The sequence below is a fragment of the Acanthochromis polyacanthus genome, chromosome 14 (genome assembly GCF_021347895.1).
Source record: "Acanthochromis polyacanthus isolate Apoly-LR-REF ecotype Palm Island chromosome 14, KAUST_Apoly_ChrSc, whole genome shotgun sequence".
Lineage (NCBI taxonomy): Eukaryota > Metazoa > Chordata > Actinopteri > Pomacentridae > Acanthochromis > Acanthochromis polyacanthus.
Genome location: NC_067126.1, coordinates 15416633 through 15435381, shown reverse-complemented (window position 1 = coordinate 15435381; position 18749 = coordinate 15416633). Strand labels below are relative to the sequence as shown.

At 38.9% G+C, this 18749-nt stretch overlaps 2 protein-coding genes across 2 annotated transcripts in view; both read right to left on the bottom strand.

The window, feature by feature from the left end:
- Nucleotides 1-310: 310 nt before the first annotated feature.
- On the bottom strand, nucleotides 311-13640 carry tfcp2l1 (transcription factor CP2-like 1). The gene is made up of 15 exons (XM_022202435.2): nucleotides 13470-13640; nucleotides 12809-12957; nucleotides 10593-10666; nucleotides 8209-8314; nucleotides 7327-7433; nucleotides 7089-7241; nucleotides 6897-7007; nucleotides 5267-5373; nucleotides 4650-4701; nucleotides 4429-4522; nucleotides 4139-4229; nucleotides 3165-3247; nucleotides 2587-2729; nucleotides 1128-1179; nucleotides 311-1025 (listed from the first exon to the last, which is right to left on the bottom strand). Exons 1-15 carry the CDS (start codon nucleotides 13526-13528, stop codon nucleotides 988-990), a joined length of 1419 nt encoding a protein of 472 aa, XP_022058127.1. The 5' UTR covers nucleotides 13529-13640; the 3' UTR covers nucleotides 311-987.
- Nucleotides 13641-14445: 805 nt separating this feature from the next.
- clasp1a (cytoplasmic linker associated protein 1a) overlaps nucleotides 14446-18749 on the bottom strand; it is a 111711-nt gene continuing 107407 nt past the window's right edge. Inside the window, exons 40-41 of the mRNA XM_051958996.1 lie at nucleotides 18608-18724; nucleotides 14446-17020 (exon numbers count right to left, since the gene is read on the bottom strand). Of these exons, the coding sequence (XP_051814956.1) occupies nucleotides 16934-17020; nucleotides 18608-18724 (204 nt within the window). The 3' untranslated portion in view covers nucleotides 14446-16933. The remainder of the gene's footprint in view (nucleotides 17021-18607; nucleotides 18725-18749) is intronic.

The window sequence follows — 18749 nt, the reverse complement described above, 5'->3', positions numbered from 1 at the left end:
GTTTATGGATGTAGTGAAAGGGGACATGAAGATAGTTGGTGTGAGAAAAGAGGATGCAGAGATTAGAGTTAGATGGAAGCAGATGCTTCACTGTGGCGACCCCTGAAGAGAAAAGCAGGGGGGTTAATTTGAAGCAGTTAATTTGACCAAGCATGTAAGTATCTAGTGAAATACTGACAGAAGAAGCTGTTAGTGTCGTGCCCAGGGCTTAGTGTCAGAGGTTGTTCTTCATAGTCAATCAAATATTCCTAAATCTTGATGGTACAATCTGACATCCTCTTGTTCCTTTTCAGCCCACTTAAAACCAGCAAAAGAGAAAAGTACCAATTTTATTTTGAGGAAAATATACAGCAAAGTTAAAGTGATAGATGTGAACTTCAGCCTGATGTCCCCGTTTAAACTGGCTGCTTTGACAATCAGAAGATGTCTGTGCTTAAACATGAGAAACAGTTAATATATCGCATATAGCCTCATCTAGAAAATATGAAGCTCTAAAACAGCAACATTGCTCCTCGTCACATGGAAAATGTCAACATTTCATAAGTGGGCCACGAAAACAACTAGCAGGGACACTGGGACATCACTCCTATTGAAACAACATCGTACAGTTTTGTTCATTTGTCCTTTCATTTTGTCTCTATGATGATGTATGACATTTATTTTTTACTTTATTGACATGAAAGTCATTCACTAACATTTATATATTACAACAAGAATGAGTACACATATGAAGGAGTAATACAGCACTGTTCACAGAGAATTACAAGCTATATCTAATGTAAATCAGTAACTAAACAAAAGTACAAATGAAACAGGAGAATTAAAGAAAACTAAACAGACCACAAAATCACGATGGAAACAAAAGCTAAATAATATTTTAAAGTACTTCTAGTCTAAATGAATGTCACACATTGTAGTGTAGAAACACATATTTACAACTTGTACAATTTCATGGATGAAATTTTGAAGCTCCTCAGCTCCCGCTGGTCATTTCAACACAATGTGGTAGCCATCAGTGTTTTCATCTGTTTTACGGACAACAGTGCAGACATCATTTAAAAACACCGTAATGAAACTACACAGGATGAACAGATATTTAATATCTAACAGGCAGATGAAATAATTACCCCTTATAGTGCTGATGATGAAGCTTGCCTCCTCTCTGAAGTTCTGCACCATCTGAAACAGATACATTGACCAGCATCAACACAGCTGACTTCTGAAGTATTCCATAGCAACAGAGAAATCTCCAGATCCATCCTGTGATAGTGCATGTGTTGTAGTTAGCTTTTGTTGAGGATGAGAATAATAAACCAGCAGGGGACAAAATATAAGCTATGCTTCATAAATGTGATCTGAGCAACGGTGAAACCTCTCTTCACCATCTCCTAATATTACAAGTATTCAGATCCCAGACAATGTCCCAGACATAGTTATGGAGCATCATACTTGAAAAAAATCCAAGTGTCTATGCCTTTCAGTGTTGGAAGAAGACCTCATATACCTCACTTGAAGCTGCAGTGCAGGACTTTTATATAATGAACATCTGTGACATTTACAGCACATAGGAGACAATAAACCCCAGAAATATTTACAGTGTTTGAGAAATTACTGTCACTGCCAGAAGAAGGACAAACACTGCAGGTTTAAGTAAGAATAATAATACAACTAGAAAAGCACTCGGAGAGCGCAGACCTCCGCCAGGCCATCTGTCTGTCTGTCTGTTTGTCTGTTAACAGCATAACTCAAAAAGTTATGGACGGATTTTCACCAAATTTTGGCGGCCATCTCTCAATTGTACAGAGTCCTTCAAAAAAATCCTGGATCCAGACGGTGATCCGGATCACCTCCAAAATCTAATCGATTGTTACTTTTGCTCTTCTGGACATCCTGTAAAAATTTGGTGAAAATCCTTCCATGACTTTTTGAGTTATGCTGTTAACAGACAAACAGACAGACAGACAGACAGACAAACAAACTCCGATGATTACATAACCTCCTGGCGGAGGTAACAATGTAAAAATACAACACCACAAGCCTTGAATTCAAAATATTGCTTTAGGTCACTGTCTGATCATAGATTAAACCCCTAAAACTACATTTCTGCACATCAGAGTTCTACATTTAGAATGTTTTTTCCCATGAAAATCATCTCCTTAACTAAAATGGCTTAGATGTGACTCTTTTCTATTGCTTCTTCTATGTCGAGATCTAGAAAGTCCCTATCTCTTTCTCTGCCCACTGCACACCACTCACTGTAGCTCAAGCATACCAGCTGACCTACAACTCTGCTAAAACACTGTAAAACTACTCCAGACTACACAATGGACAGCTGTAATATCGGAGTAATTCAGTCAAGAATATTGACTGTGAAGTAAACATGAAGCTAAAGAGACATAAAGGCTAAAGAGAGACTGCTTTGTTAGGATGACTGTATGGCTATTGTCTCATTTTAGTAAGGATAAAGGGAAATCAGAAGTTACCTGGATCTAACTCCAGTTTTGCAGCACTTACAGGCCTGACCCCTTAAATAGATCTCATTCATAAATAGTTCAAAGGAATGAGGAGTTAGTGTTGGGTTGATACCTCATCAGAGACTAAGATGTGGATCCCAGTGGGCTTTTGTCTGTAGATGTGTGTAATTTGTTGTGGAGTGATGCTGTATAGCACAGCAATCTTCTCAGACAGGTCCAGCAGTGTCAGCTCCTCCAGGTACAGAGCATGGTAGACTGCAGGGAGGACAGAAAAGTAAAGGCTTACCTCTAAGCAAACCTATCCTGAATAAATACAGGTGTATAAAAAGGGCTATGACTTTATTTGAAGGGGTGTGAATAAGACTGACTGATGCCTGAATGCATGAATGAGTCTTTCAAACTGCTTGACTATTAACTTTAACTGTCGTTTGATCAGTGGTCTTATTTTTTATCATTGTTTGACATGATGAGTGTTTAACAGCAAGTTCAAATTGTACCATTGTAATTGAAGTCAAGAAAAATTTCAAAAAGCATTAAGAAGTTAGGTTTTCTGACAGTGTCAAAACTAACCACATGTGGCAGTTTTAAAAAGACACTGTTTTTTCTTTTGGACTGTAAAGATAGATTAGAATGAAGTGTAGTTATAGAGTCACATGTGCAGATGGTCAGAATGTCAGTATAAACACTTACTGTCTACAGCCACTTGCTTGATGGGAGGTTGGTTCCTGGCCTGCTGCTGACATACATAGATGGTAAGACGGGGCTGTATACACCTGGAACATATACAGCAGAGACTGTAATATCACTAGCTGAACCACATTACTGCCTAACATAATTCAGGACCTTTCTTTTTTAGCCCCACTTTCTACCTAAACACAGAATTTCAGGATTTAAATGCAGCGATCAGGAACGTTGTGTTTTTACAATATCTTTATTATTATTTTATCTTCAGAATACATGGAGTCAACCATGTTATTTTCAAATCTATATATGCAGAACATACAGACAGATGACAAATTAAAGTTAAAACCTAAACCCATGTCCTCTATTTTGAGAGGATCTGGTGGGTCACTGCTAGTCAGTAGAGAGTAGGTTTGACTGATCGCCTTTGTCCAATAATGAAACATTCCTGTCCTGGTGGAAGTGGTCTCCTCTACTCTTATGGAAGGATAATGCTCCCATCCACAGACAAGTATGACAACAATGTGAATCATATGCTGTCGTGTTCATGGTCACTAGAACACTTATGGGAGATTTTGAGTCAACATGTCAGACAGCTTTCTCCACCACTATCATCAAAACACCAAACAAGGGAACATCTTCTGGAAGAATGGTGTTCATCCTGCCAGCAGAATTCCAGAAACTTGGAGAATCTACTGTTCCGCTGGCATATGGTGGCCCAACACCTCACTAAGACACTTTATGTTATTCTATTTCCTTCTATATTAATTAATTCGTTAATCTATAGATGAATAACACTGCAATCTGTACTCAGTAATTTTTGCAGCCCAAAGTTGTGTCTGCAGGCCTTTATTGAAGGTTGCACATCGACATGCTTTGCGTAATTAAAGTCGTGAACTTTTCTATCTCTGGATGCATTCTTTACAAGCAAAACTATCATCAAACAGCCGTAGCCACTACAGACAGCGAAAGTGGCCCCTCACCTTCCCTTCATGGTGTTAAAGAGGCGAATGCCGTCCGCTGGGCCGCAGATCTGGATCAAATCCTCCCTGCTCATCCTCAAGAGATCAGCACCTGCAGCAACAGCAGAAAATCAGGTTCTGCTTGCTGTTCTGCTCTACAGTTTGTGTTCCTGCCATCTGATATGATGCTTGGATGAATGGACACATCAACAGAAATCATTTCTTTTTCAGATTCAGCCATTAAATATTCTGTGCATCTACTTTTCCATCCACTCCAGTGAGTGTTCTGTTGTGATTTTTACCCAAGTTACCTGAGAAGCTGGAGAAGAGCTTTGAGAAAGGTGAGAACCTGTGACGCTGAAGCCACTGTTGTGTGTCCTGCAGCGAGGATGACGGCAGAAGGTGCTACATGTTAAAAAGAAGAAGAGCCCTTGAAATGAGTATAGCAGCACAGCATCCACCATCTCTAAAAAAATGGTGTAAAAGGAATAAGAGAGCAACATTAACATTCTGCACATTCTCTGTTACTTACATCAGAGCAGCCAGGCATGTACAGCTCTCCTTGCTGGTTTGGAGAACAGTTGCTAGAGAAATGTGTACATGAGGAAAATAGAGTAGATTGGTGAGTATTTTATTACTAACATTTAATTGAAATTGTTTCTGCCAAGTTACCAACCTGGTATTAGGTTTAACAGGGGCATTTACTGTTTCACAAACGTGACATACGTTTTCAATAAATCATTTAAAAACTACATGTTGTGTTCTGAGGGTTGTCGCTACACAATATTCAATATAAATATTAGTTTAATGATCTGGAACATTTAAGTGTGAGAAACATGCAAAATAAATCAGGCAAATGCTTTTTCACTGTACTGTATGTTCATAGTAAGCACCCCCAGAGGGCAGTATTACCACTGTTAGTACTACACTTCTGGTACAGTGATCAGCCTCAGCCTTACAAACTGAATTTGGAGACTAGTGTAGGTAATTATCAATAAAGCTACCTATGTTTCAGTTATTATTAATGGGAAGCCAAAGCCACTTCTAGCCCACCTTGACATTAAACTACAGCTCTCTTGCAGAGCTCTAACCAAAATGACGAGGGTTTGTGCAAATCTAAATGGTGACGTGGTGTGAATGGTGACTCACTCATCTGTGAAACTACAGGATGCTGGTGAGCTGTGGTAAACCGGTGATGGAGTGCTGCTGCTGCTGCTGTGGCTGGTAAGAGTTAGAGCTTCAGGCCATGGTGAACACTTGACAGACAGAAAGAAGAAGTGACAATGGATTTACACTAAAGAAATCCACACTGAAATGTTAAACATGTAACATTAAAGCTGCATTAGTTAAAATGCAGTGTCTGTATATAATGTGAAACTGTTGATTGTAGTTCACAGTTCCCGTCAGTTCTACAGAGACATCTGGTCTGTTTTAGCTCATGAAAAGAAGATACAAATTTAAATGCAGCACTTTGCAAAGCTATTGTGGTGTTACCAGTTTTATTTAACATTACTTCATTTACAAAGTAATGGTTCCTTGGATCAGCTTTGCTCTGGATTTTTTTTTTATCCACATGAATAACACACCAGAACCTGCTGAATCCCTTGATGTTTAAAGACAGTAAAGCGATGCAGAGGGAACCAATCATTGACAAACTCAGCAGCAAGACAAGAACAAAAAGAAAGACTCACAAATAAGTCACAGATTAACATGTTGTGATGCAATACTAGTGATGTGTGAAATGAAGCAAAGCGTAAAGGAGCACAAGTATTGTGACCAGCTGACTGCATGGCTTTACCTCTGTTTAGATAAGATAAACATCCAGGGAACACAAGAGATTACCAGTGGGGTCAATAAAGTTACAGCAGTACTGACAAACTGAAAGCAAACCAACAGACATTAAATAATTATGACAAAGAGTAACTCTGTTTCTCAAAGTAAGTCCAAATAGGGCTGCTGGCAGACAATTTTTAAGAATGTAAGTTAATATGATATATAATTTGTAATTTCTTTATCTTTGATCTGCCAGTGGGACTTGAGATGGAAATTAGCCATATGGCTACAATCTCTCGTATGTACGTGGAAATGTACATTAATACGAACGTTCCCATTTGAAAAAAATAAATAATGAAACAAATAATAATTTTAGCCATCATTTCACTCTCAATGCAGCCGCCTAATTCTAATGTGACAGCTGCACATTAGAGCTCTGAAACTTAAAGTTTGAGACAATTAGGTGCATTTTATTGTAACACTGTCCCATAATTACAATATTCTCTGTGATCAGCAACATTAGACTAATCAATTTTATAATGTTCTGTTAGCTGCAGTACTATCATTGTAAAACAGACTTAAAATCAGGACCAAGAACAAAAATATATTAATGCATTGTCTGCATCACCAACTGAATAATTTCCTGTGGCAAATGACACATACAGACTGCCTACTGTGATGATATGTCTTTGTTCTCTCATACCTAATCTACATCTCTGTACTTTGTACAACTACAAGGTTTGCAGAAAAAACACATTCTCTCCCATGAGAAATGTCTTACAGCTAATTCAAATCTAAAATTCTAAACAGAACCTCCTCCAGAGCAGGGTAAGTGTGCAGCAAAAGTTATTGTGGAGATCCAACAGGTCAAAAGAGAGCCCCCTTCATGACACTAAAAAACTCCGGGTGTACGCTCAACATACATGGCTTCCCATTAATCTTGCTTCATAGTACAGCCTTCTGCTCTGTAGCACTGTGACTCAAGGAAGAGGACGGCATGCCTCACCTCTTTCAGCAGGGTGGTCTCATGGGATGACTGATACTTTTCTCTGTCTTGAGGGGCCTTCTTATCAATCTTTTCTCTGTCTGTCTTCAGTTTGCGATCAGCTCCTTTAGGCTTAAAAGCAAGATGTAGGGAAGTTAGGTGGGTTTCTGTAGGAAAAAGCAAGCAAGCTGAAAACATGTTGAGGTGTTATACCTTAAAGACTTTGACCTGGCAGCTGCATGAATGAACATGCTCCATGTATTCCCCGTGCTCGTTTGTGGTGAAAGTGTCCACCTGGATACGAAATGGCACCCCTTTCTCTCCACCATGCTTCCTGGGGGTGAACTCGGTGCTGATGCAGTTGACCTCAAGAGACAAGAGAAAACTAAAAAATTAAATCAAACAAAAACAATAACTTTTCCCGAGACATTTGACCAGAATCTCTCTGTACCTGGATGAAAACAGAAGCATTCTTGACAGGATCCCAGAGGAACTCGATGGTGTTGAGGTGCAGAGGGTGTGAACGAGGCTCCAGTATGCCCACTGATAGTGGGATATCTGAAAGTAATAAGCCAGTCAGTCAGCTAAAGGACATAAAAAACATTGTTACTTATTTTATGTATTGTATTGTTATATTAGTTTGCTGTGGCTGGCAGATCACTGATCAAATTTGATCAAACCACAGACAGACAAGCAGCATTGTCTGTGAGTGACAACATCTGTCTCTTGGTTTTGTTCAGACCGAAGGATCCCAACAACTACTGGATGACTTTTCATGAAATTTGCTACAGATATTCAAGGTTCCCAGAGGTCCCAGAGCATCAACCCTCACAATTTAGTGATTACCACTTTCCCAGGACTTGGCACCAAAAAACATACACATAATCAGAGCAGACATAAGTTAGTGATTCTGCACAGTCTATGGGGCACAGTGCATCTGTTGGAGTCAGCAACCTTTAATCGTTATCATCTCCAGAGCTATATGTTTCTGTCAGAGGTTACTGGCTTCAGTAAGCTCCTCAGTGCTTATTGTTCTTTGACGTGATATCTGTATGTTTTCTCTCTGCTATTCTTTTCTCTCTCTCATTTAAAGTTAACCCAACTGGTCAAGGCAGGTTGCCAACCTCCCTAATCCTGGTTCTGTCTGAGGTTTTCCTTCTGTTTAAAGGGGGCTTAACTGTTCACCGCCACCAAAGAGCTGGTCTTCACCTTACTACATGACGCGCCCTGAGAGGACTCATGTTCTGAATTGGCGCTACATCAAACGGAATAAATTTTAATGTGGGCAAAGTTTGATGTATGCATATTGGGTGATTTGCTACAACTAGCTCACCAAGATCCAGAATTCGGTCTCCAGGTCTGTTCCACCGCCAACTCTCCAGCTGCTGGTGCTCCATATACTGCAGTCGACGGTCATGAAACACCACTCTCACAATGCTCTGTGAACAGGATCAGAAGGCAGGATCAGGCTTCTGGCCAGAGTTCAGCTACAGCTTGAGTGGGACACCTTGCACAAAGCTGAACAGTCAGACTGTTGGGCAAAGTGCAAAGAGGATCCCCTCATTTTTTTATTCAGACAAACTGTAACAGGTCTTTTTTTGCAAGAGTAAGGAGTTGGAAATTCACAGGGAATTTCAGCTCCATTCATGCCCACTATACAGTAGTCATACTTAAAATACATACATCCTGGAATAGGAGCTACGTTCAGTGATGCTACATGTAATACCTGTGAGATCAAATAACGACAGTGACTTTCCTCTTGTATAACAGCTCCCATACTCACATGGTTTAAAGTTTGTCTTAAAAGGACACATTAGCTTGTTGGACAACTACTATTAACTCTAAATAACTTAATAACTCTTAACCCTTACATGTGACTGCAGGATGCACCAGTGTGTGCAACTGCAACATCCCACCTGTGCAAAGTTTTCAACTATTGCACTTTTCTAAATAGCAGAGCTATGGCATCCAGGTCAAGTTTTCAATCGGTTGGTCAATATACTTCCAACCAACTAATTTTCATTGGTCAAACAATCACCAGTGTTACTTTCATAAGAATGGAAGTGCTATATCTACAGATTTCCAGGAATATTCTATCATTTTTGGCAGCAGGATGATCAGACTACATGTGACAAATACAGCTTTGAATTTGCCCAACCAATGGGAGAATGTGAGGCCTAACATTTACAGCACAGACTTTGTAAACAACAGTTTTCAAATCATATCAGATTTTTGATTTGCTTCATTTAGGCTAATAAGGCTAGGAAGTAGAGTGTACTCAGTCACTGTTGAACATTTAGTTCATCTAGAGATAACATACTATTTTTGGGGGGGACTATTTGACAGGTTGAAGAGAAAGTATGATTTCAGTTGAATAAGATTCTCTGTGGTCAACTACAGTTCTTTTAAATACTAATGAATACTATACTATACTAATGAATGACCTGGGATCATGTTTTATGAATAACGTGGGAATGAATGATGTGGGAACGTGACATAGTCAACATGAGGTCTTTGTGATACCTCATGATCAAGCCAGGTTGAAGAAAAATCCAAAAGAGCAACTTAACAGCTCTTGAAAGTTCAGATTTTGCTGACCACCAGTTGTCTGAAGTCTCACCTTGCTAAAGTGATGGACTGATGTACTCACTGTATGTGGTTACAGGTCTAACAAGGGACATTCCTGGCTCCACCCAGCCACACCCAACAGTCTGATATATCGACTCTCTTTAGTATGAGAGCCAGAAAGTACTGTCAATACCATGTGTTGATTTTTCAGAACTCATAAGACCCATTTCTCCCAAAGTCCACAAACTTCAGACAGTTTTTATGGCATGTGGGAACAGAGAAAATCCATGTCCAATTTCACTCAACTGCCTAAAGAATCAAAAACAGCTTTTGTTTTAAAAATGTCGCCAGAGCATGAATTTAATCAAGAAATGATATTAACAAGATTTAAAACCATGTACCGTTAGAATATTTATGGAGGGAGGCTCATGCACGGCTGAGCAACACAACTCAAACAGCTCTGGATCCAACACGTCATGTGTTTGCTTAGATGCCACCTGTCCTATTCTTGTGTTTCTAGGATGCTACAGCTAACATTACAGTCTTTAGCAACAGCAGCCTGACAACAGAGATGTGTCAAGAGGATGCACTCACACAGAAATCAAATAAAATGACCTCTCCTCACTCTTAAGTGGCCATGCTGACAAATGACTCTTTAAATGAATAAAGTCACTTTTGTATCAGAAAAACCTGTGTGATGAAAACAAAAGTGGCATCATGGAAATGTTGGGCTGCTAATGGGTTTTACTCAGAAAGTATTGGCATCAAATATTCACCAATTTATTTTTCTGATTTCAGTTGAGAGAACACTGTTCCTAGGAATAATAAAGGTATAAAGATGCCGACATCTTTATGAAAAAACCCAGTAATACAGATAAAAGCAGAAAAATGAGTCCAGAGAGTGTGTGTATTCTGAAAACATGAAAGTAAGATGAAATGCATGTTTGTAAGGAGCCTATGTGAAAATAAGGGAGGAGAAAAGATAAGTTTGGGTGATAGTACCAAGCTCTCCAAAGTCCACACCCTACCCCTGAAGTGGAAGAGAGGGTTGAGGGACCTGCGACAAACCCGGAAAGTGAGACTTGAAAAGAGAGAAGGAAGAAGTCACATGAAAGTCAAAAACAGACATGCGTAATACCTTATACCTACCTTTACATATTTGCTGCTTATATCTGTATACTCCACTAGTTTTCTGTTTAGCATACGGATTTCGTAGGACTGACCTACATTTTAAAACATTAAAAAAAAACCTGATTAAAATTGAAAAATGTGAAATCAGTCAATCAGAAAAGAGGGGCAGTGGAGGTAGAAATTGAATCAAATTAGAAGCCTCTTAAGCCAGATATCAAGGCCAGCCACTACAAAACTGTTCCATATCTCCATCCTGATCATATATAATGCATTAGGTTTAATATCACATTTAAATAGCCATTGAGGGACACTACATGGCTAACTATCAGTGCGTCTTTAGCATAAAAGTAAGCTACAGACCATGATGGCAATTAACTTCTAATAATCAATACATGCCATCTTTACGTTATGATGTAATTGATGGCTAGAAGTTGCATGTTACAGCAAGCTCACTTTCATTGTGGTTTTACTCCAAACAAATTAAGTAGAGCAGATAAGCAGGGCAAACTTGTAGAGACAGAGGTAAATGAAGCACAGACCAAAAAAAATGTCATTGTTCAACAAAAGCGATAGAAACAATCGGAAGGTTCCAGAAACTGATGTGAAGCAGAAGATGAAGTACAAAGGCAAAAAGATGAATGAAAGAGAAGAGGGTGAATCAGATTATAAGATGAAAGTCAGACAAACTAGTACTCAGACAGAAGCTCATGTTGCTTGGATGAATCATTCAATTAATGGCAAGCCTATATTTTAGTAATACAATATATATCAAATCTTACTAAAATTTTAATATTCAAAAGGCACAGAGGATGATGAATGTAACTACACCTACAAAATATCTGCTTGTTCCAGTCCACTCTATTACTTACTAAAGACAGTAAATATGGAAGTCAAAATAAGCCAAAAATAATACAAAATTCTCTATTGTATAAGAATTTGGATACTAATTGCGTAACAAAATCACTATTGAATACTTCAAGCCAAAATATATCACAAGGAATTTATAGTCTCACTGTAAATGTCTTGATTTACAAAACTCAAGGTCAGTTTTGTTAAGGGTCCACACAATTTAATAAAATATTCAAGCTTTCAATATTAAAACAAACAACTTATTTTGAATTGATGAAAACCCATATGAATTGAGTAAACTGCAATTCAAAAAATGAAGTCAGATTAAATAAAATCTGGTTACTTTTCACTGTATTGGATTAGATAATTCAGACAGCATTGCATCAGTTTATCCTGAATGGAATCAATCAGCTCTCTGTCGTACCAGAATATTTTCTATCAATCACATGATCCAAGACAGACAAATTTGAGTGAGCGACTGGAAATCTTGAAAATGACCTTTTGATTAATTTTTTAACTGAAAAAATGGTTTTGGACAGGCAAGTTTTGAAGAAAACTTCAAATATGTGAATTCAGATCACATCAATCTAATTCTTAGGTTTGTTTTCTAAGAAAAAATAATGTAATATTCTAAATATAAATATTAAGTACATTAGCCATTCAGCTGTGGCTGATTTTGGAGATGGAACCCCAGTGTGACAAATTGGCATTTGGTCATGCAAATCCCAAAATTTGGGCTGTTGGTCATGCATAAATGTAAAAAAAAAAAATTAAAACATTACCACAGTCTCTGAGAAGCTTTGAATCACATTCTATTTCATTGAGCGACTGATTAACTGAGTTATCTGATTTAACAAACAAAACATAAATAATGAAAATGCTCATTAGTTGCAGTCTTGGGTTAATTTAACAACTACTTATACCATGGCTCCTTCAAAGACCTCTTCATATTTTGGCATTTCTTTGCTTCCACAGTTTTATAGATTCAGTTATTAGACTTGAGGTTCTGATGCTGTCAGAACTAAGATTCCTGTGAAAGAATCAATAAAGGGAATCTCTGCAAATGACTTAATCTGTGTCATAATGTGTTATACTATTGTAGAATAAAGCTTTTTTTTTTTTATCTTAATGGCTTTGGACACAAGTCTATGTTGTCTGCCTTCTGGCATTGAGCAACAGCTGTGCATATTATTTGCTGAGCTCAAGACTGCAGAGATAATAGTTTAAAACAATTTGTGTTTAGTATAACCCTGACTTAAAATGAATTAGAAATCCTACATCAGCAGGTTTGACTTTAACATTGCTGCTGCTGCAGGGATTGTATGTGGCAAAATGAGCTCCAGTCCAGCGATCATCGACATTAAACTAGCAGGACAGATAGCCACCTTGGTTGAGGTAAGTGAGAGTCTCCTCCTGCTGTTTCACAGCTGGTGAAGTGGCTGCACACAGAATGTGCTGGAATGGGCTCCTTTTGGCACCACTTTCAGCCATAAGCCTGGCTTCTTCGTTCTTCAAGAAAGGCGCCAAGGCCTCTCTGAAAGAGACCAAAAGAGAAACAAATGAGCATGGGGATGATAAAGGCCATTGTTCCGTTTTGTCTGTTATCTAACCACTTCATCACAGGAACAAACATGCCAAAGGTTGATGTTACAAAATACAAAGTCCTCATGTAACATGCTTAGTTCAAGAGTATTGTTTTGATAAAGGAAAAAAAAAGTTGTTGAGGTGGTCTGTCACTTTCAGTGTTGAGAAAAGCACTCCTTTAACACGTCAAATGCATTTAAAATGTGAATTTCACCTTTACGTTTGATGTGAATAGCCTAATAATTGACATAAAAGTACAAAGAACCGGAATTACTGAAAATCTACAAAATGAAGAAATGAAGTCATATGAACCATTTTGAGTATCTTCCTATATTCTTGTGCAAATAAAGATCACTGTTTTGTACTTTGACTGAACATGTTGCAGAATTAACTCATTTCCTTTTCAGACACAAGCGCATGAAATCCACGTTTCTGAGGCTTGTCTACGTGGCTGTGCTTTACCTAATGTAACTAGCAGAGTGCTGGTGGTAGGACTCAGGCTGGGAATGGCAGAACAGCATATTTTCCAGTGCGGTGTCTTCTTGTATCCCGGGACCACAGAGTAGACGTGGAGACAGATGGAGCTAGTTTGCGCCTGGTGGCTTCCTCAGACTTCAGCTCAGAGATTTGCGGCCAAACCTCTCTGCCCGCCTCTTATATCGTCCTGGTGATGTCATGAGGGTCATTAGCATACCTTGGATGACCTTTGAGAGGCGGAGTGTCCAGGCACACCTCCCACTACCGACATCGAGCTTGGTTGATGCATTAATAGCAGCTTCACTTGATCAGTTGTTGACACTGGCAACAGCAAGGCACTAAAGCTGGACTTACTTGAGGTAATGTTTGGAGGAAAATTTGTGAAAACAGAGGAGTGGCTTCGGGTGTTAGGAAAGAAAGAGAAGGGAATGTAGTTTTGAGATGAACAAGACTAAAATGACCATGCATAGCTGTGTGGAACTACATGTCTGAGAACAGCCATAGAGCGGAAACTTTCAGTTTGTAAGGAGCTAATCTCACACTTAAAGAAAGAACAACAAAAAGACTGCTGTGAATGCTAAAGCAATTCCTTTGGTTACACATCGGTCACCGATTGCATGCTTACTTTAACATGTGAACAAACGGGCTGAGTACAAACCCCTGCAGCTGCTGTCCAGTCTCTTCACAGCTCCTCAAAAAGGTACAGAGATTAGAGACAGGTCACCTCAAAGTCTGTTCAGGTTAATGTTTATACACAGCAGCTAAGAACACCTCAGCACTCGGATGAATGAGCTTGTAAATGGATGGACAACTGAGCAAAACTACTACCAGTCCTCCTGTGGAAGTAAAAGGTTCAACCTATGAGGAGAAGAAGGAGATATACAAGCTCTGATCGACGTTTTAAAGACTGAGTTGTCAAGCGAACATGAAATCCTGGGAGAACAGTCAGAAAACTGTGAGATCGGTTCTCAGTTTGTTTATTTCTAGAGCAAACAGTTTCTTTACATTGTTGCAAATCTATCACAGGTGGATGTTAACAAAAACCCTTCTGTACAATTTAACACGAGAGAAAATAAAATATATAAATACAGGTATGAATATTACATGGCTGACTGACACAAAAGAAAAAGTGTACTATTGAACATGCATAGTGAACAGTTTGCAAAGAATACCATGTTGTCTGTTTGTAGGACCAGGGTGAGCACAGCCTCCTCATAGTGACTGATAGTTTGTTTGGTAAATTTTTCCTCACAGATTTGCTTTAACTGGAGTAAGCTAAGCTGATTAATGGGTCAGAAGTTGTTGAGGGGAACTGGGTGAAAGAAAAGTCAGGAGGCATTTTACAGAGTGTGCAGGGCGGCATATTGTTGAAATTGTTTTTAGTACCAATACTCCAACAGCAAGTTACAACGTAAGCATGTCAATTCTGTACATTCATTTACTTAAATAACCATAATTGGCCCATTCTCAGTGAACTACCTAAATGAGAACACCCAGTAACTCAAAGTCCCACATTACAGTCAGGCTTCTTTCAAGCAAAATCAGGAATAATTATTATTATTAATTTGCTAGAAGTCAGCAGATGAGAAGAGAATTTACGGGAGATTAACTGTACCCTGATAAACCAAATCATATCCAGTAATTATGGGAAACTGTCCCTAGTCAGGGACCCATGTAGCGTCTCAGCAGGAATGCAACATTTTAAAGCTTTATGATACCTCAATCTAAAGTCGTGCCCAGAGGTAAGACTTTTTAAAAATTCTCCACCTAAGTACTTAAATAAACCAAACAAAGGTTTGGTGAACAGTGTTAGCTCCATGTTGTACCTGTTACATATGATCAAATGTGACTTGTTCCTCTCCAGAAACATGAAATTAGAGATGAGTAACTCCATGATGTTACAAGTGCACTTATCAGCCTAAAACCTGGGCCCTTCAAAACAGCACAAAGTTGACATGTGCTGCAGGTTACATGCAAGCTATTTTGCTAACGTGCAAAAAATTTAGATAGTCAACCTGTTCGATTTTCGTTATGTGACATTATGTAAAACCTTGTGAAGCAGTAGTTGAAAAGTGTATGTACAAAATACCTTTATCGGTTGTTTTGCGGTTATTGCAGAAGCCGTGTACATGAAGGGAAACTGAAGGAGATCAGAGGAAACAGCTAATACTGGATTTGCATCATTGCAGGTCAAGAACGCCGCCATAGTCTGTTTTCCTGTAGATTCACATTTTTTTTGAGAGCAAACAGATACAGTGCTGTACATCCCATTCACTCTCCGCAGTCCAGTCAACAAACACAAGCGTGTGTAAAGTGAATAAGGCTTGGTAAAGTCTTTTCGACTGTTCTCAGGCGCTGGTCTCTCTCCCAACTCCACATCTGTGGTATTTACAAAGGACTTCCTCTTCAGACACAGGGAGTACCTGAACGTGCTCAGACTGAACAGAGGCCTGGCAGATTTACAGGGAAGATGACACAGATTGGCAACAAATGACAATTGTTCGAAAAGTTTCCGAACTTAATGCAGAAACGTTAGTGTATAAATACAGGCAACAACTTTTCATGGGCTCAGCTTCGACTTGACTTGGTCTGCTGATTGTGATTTGAAGCCTAATGTAGCCATCTTTCATTGTGCAGTTAAACAGCAAGCTCATGTTTTGCACCTCAAACTAAAGATCTGCACACAATTTGAAGGATTGTCAATTATGTGGCTGAAAAGTTGAGTAAACCAAGGACCTTGTGAAAGGGGGATTTAATATATTAAGCCACTTATAAGAACAAATAAGAATAAAAAACTCTTACAATCGATGGACAGGCTTCCCATGAGCCACATCTTAAACCTAAGTATTAACTAAAAATGTTTATACAGTACTTTCATATTTCTGTCACATTTCTTTCTTGAATTATTTGTTTTTTATGCGCCCTAAAACAGAATTCATCGCAAAACTTATGGGCTTGCTACCATCACTGGACCAGCCAAATGACATCTCATCCCTAACTGATTTGACAAAAATTTTTGTGTGACAACATTCCTCCACTTTGATGTGAACATTTCATAATATCATGTGTGAACTTCTAACAAATCTGGGCGCTGAGGGACAAACAGGCTTCCAATGACAAAAGCTGAACTGGAGAAGGTGGGAATCATGGAGGAAGAGAAAGTGCCATTTCCAAAAAACTCCAAACGTGTTGATTCCCTCCTCGCCGGTCTAAGACCAATACAGCAGTTACATTCAAAAGTTTCTAGAACAGAGTCGGGCTGGAGGAATGAACTAAACACAAATTCATTTAACAGAATCCCTTTAAAACAGGAGAAAAGCACGGCAGAACTTGAAATATAATGGGGAGAGGAAGCTCAGAGAGGGAGAGGTCTGAAAGAAGCGCAGCTTTGTCCTGGAAATCCTTGATTGGCGTCCATCCACAGGGTTTCCACATGAATCCTCCCGATACTAACTGTGAGAGGAGACATCAGAGGAACTGCTGCTATTGCTGTTGGTCGTTTGGGCACGCTTGATGTACAGGTTCAGTAACTTCATCTGCAAACAAATGAAGTCATGAAATGTTAATCTTTGCCTCGGCAAATGAAAGCATGTAAGCTGAGGAGAAAAAAATTGATGTTAAGTCCGTTCCAGCTGTAGATTTAAGGTAAAATAACCTTGTTTAGAAAAAGCAACACTTATTAAGTGTGTTGTATCAAACCAGGCGATAAGAAGCAAACAATAAACTTTATCCTGTATTGTTCACTAGTGGTAACAGAGAAAACTGGCATGTGACACTTAAAGTGACACAATATACTTGTGACCACTTATCACATTTATTCATTTCTGCTACAAGAATGACTTCATTTTCTGACTTCTGTCTTATTTTTCCAAATACACACAAGTGATCAAAGTAAAATGCCAGACTTTTACATTTCAGTGGAAAGAAAATATGAAAAGATTTAAAAAAAAAAAAAAAAACCCACAAAATGAGGCATGCTTCCATTAAGTGCTTTGGAATGACTAAACAAAGTGGTCATCACAAGTTGGCAGTACTGGCTATGATATGTACGGCTGTAGTTAATAGAAGACTCTGCAAACTGAAAACAAAACCAGCCGTTTGTAAATCATCAAAAGAATCTAAAAGAAGAAGGAAAACAAAATGTTGGCCACCTTCAGGCATTGTTATCATTGGAGAAGGTTGTAATTACTCTTGCATGTCAGCTGGTATTGGCCGTGGTTGTTGTCAGGAGAAAGAGAGAACGAAAGAACAGCTGCTCAATCATGAGTCTGTCATTGTTCGCTATGTCACAGCATTTTCAGGAAATGGGTCTGCACCATTCACTAGAATTAAATTTACAGTTATATCAGAATTATAATTCTGTGCAACAAAGTAAAAAAAAAAAAACTACTTCAAATGAGTCACTTTTTAGTGAAACTGCTAAAGTTGTTCTCATATTTTGCCGTTTCCATCAAGTATTTGTAATGTAATACTTTAAAATGTCATAAAATGTGTTATGGAAACAGGACTTCTGACATTTACATTGATAACATCATTCAAATTAAAAATAATTGGACTGATATTTGATGTTTGGATATTTTGCATTGCCTTTATGTATGGCCTAGTAACAGTTGCCAGTTTTTATAGTCCAGTGTATTTAGTTGGAGACTTTTTATGGGCAATTTTAGAAAATTTCATAAGAAAAGAATATTTAAAATATTTGTTATATCCAGTCTAACTTATTGCTTGCACAAAGACTACATCTCACAGTATAACTTGAGAACGCAACAGTGCATCCTGAAGATGCTACAGATGCTACCATATGTATATAGATTGCAGGTGGGACAAGGGGTAGTGAGGGGAGGGTCCCTCCAGTAAGGTGAAGCTGACCCTCAGACCTCAACCCTTACATAACTCAAGGACACATGCAGTAAAAGTAGGGCAAATACGAGCCTGCGCTTTATAATTGGACAACTGGTTGGAACAAGCTGAGAAACAACAACATGGGAAGATGATAAGGCTGTGCGTCTGTTGAAGAAGCTGTGTGTGTGTGTGTGTGTGTGTGTGTGTGTGTGTGTGTGTGTGTGTGTGTGTGTGTGTGTGTGTGTGTGTGTGTGTTAAGACTTGTTGTCAGCGGTCAATACCTTGCTGCCCGTGAGCTGTGCCAGGTGGGGTTTAAGCTCCTCGCCAATCACAGAGTAGATAGCTACCAGACAGAACACGCTGGCCTTGCGAACGCTGCTCTCTGTGTTGTCATAGCCCTGCAGACAGACAAGGCAGCATCAG

Excerpts from the sequence above, each read along its gene's own strand:
- tfcp2l1 (XM_022202435.2), bottom strand. The coding sequence starts at position 13,528 with ATGCTGTTCTGCCATTCCCAGCCTGAGTCCTACCACCAGCACTCTGCT. Across the intron at positions 7,434-8,208 it reads AGACCGAATTCTGGATCTTG|ATATCCCACTATCAGTGGGC; the intron begins GTGAGCTAGTTG and ends TATTACTTTCAG. Across the intron at positions 1,180-2,586 it reads ACATCTTAGTCTCTGATGAG|ATGGTGCAGAACTTCAGAGA; the intron begins GTATCAACCCAA and ends TATCTGTTTCAG.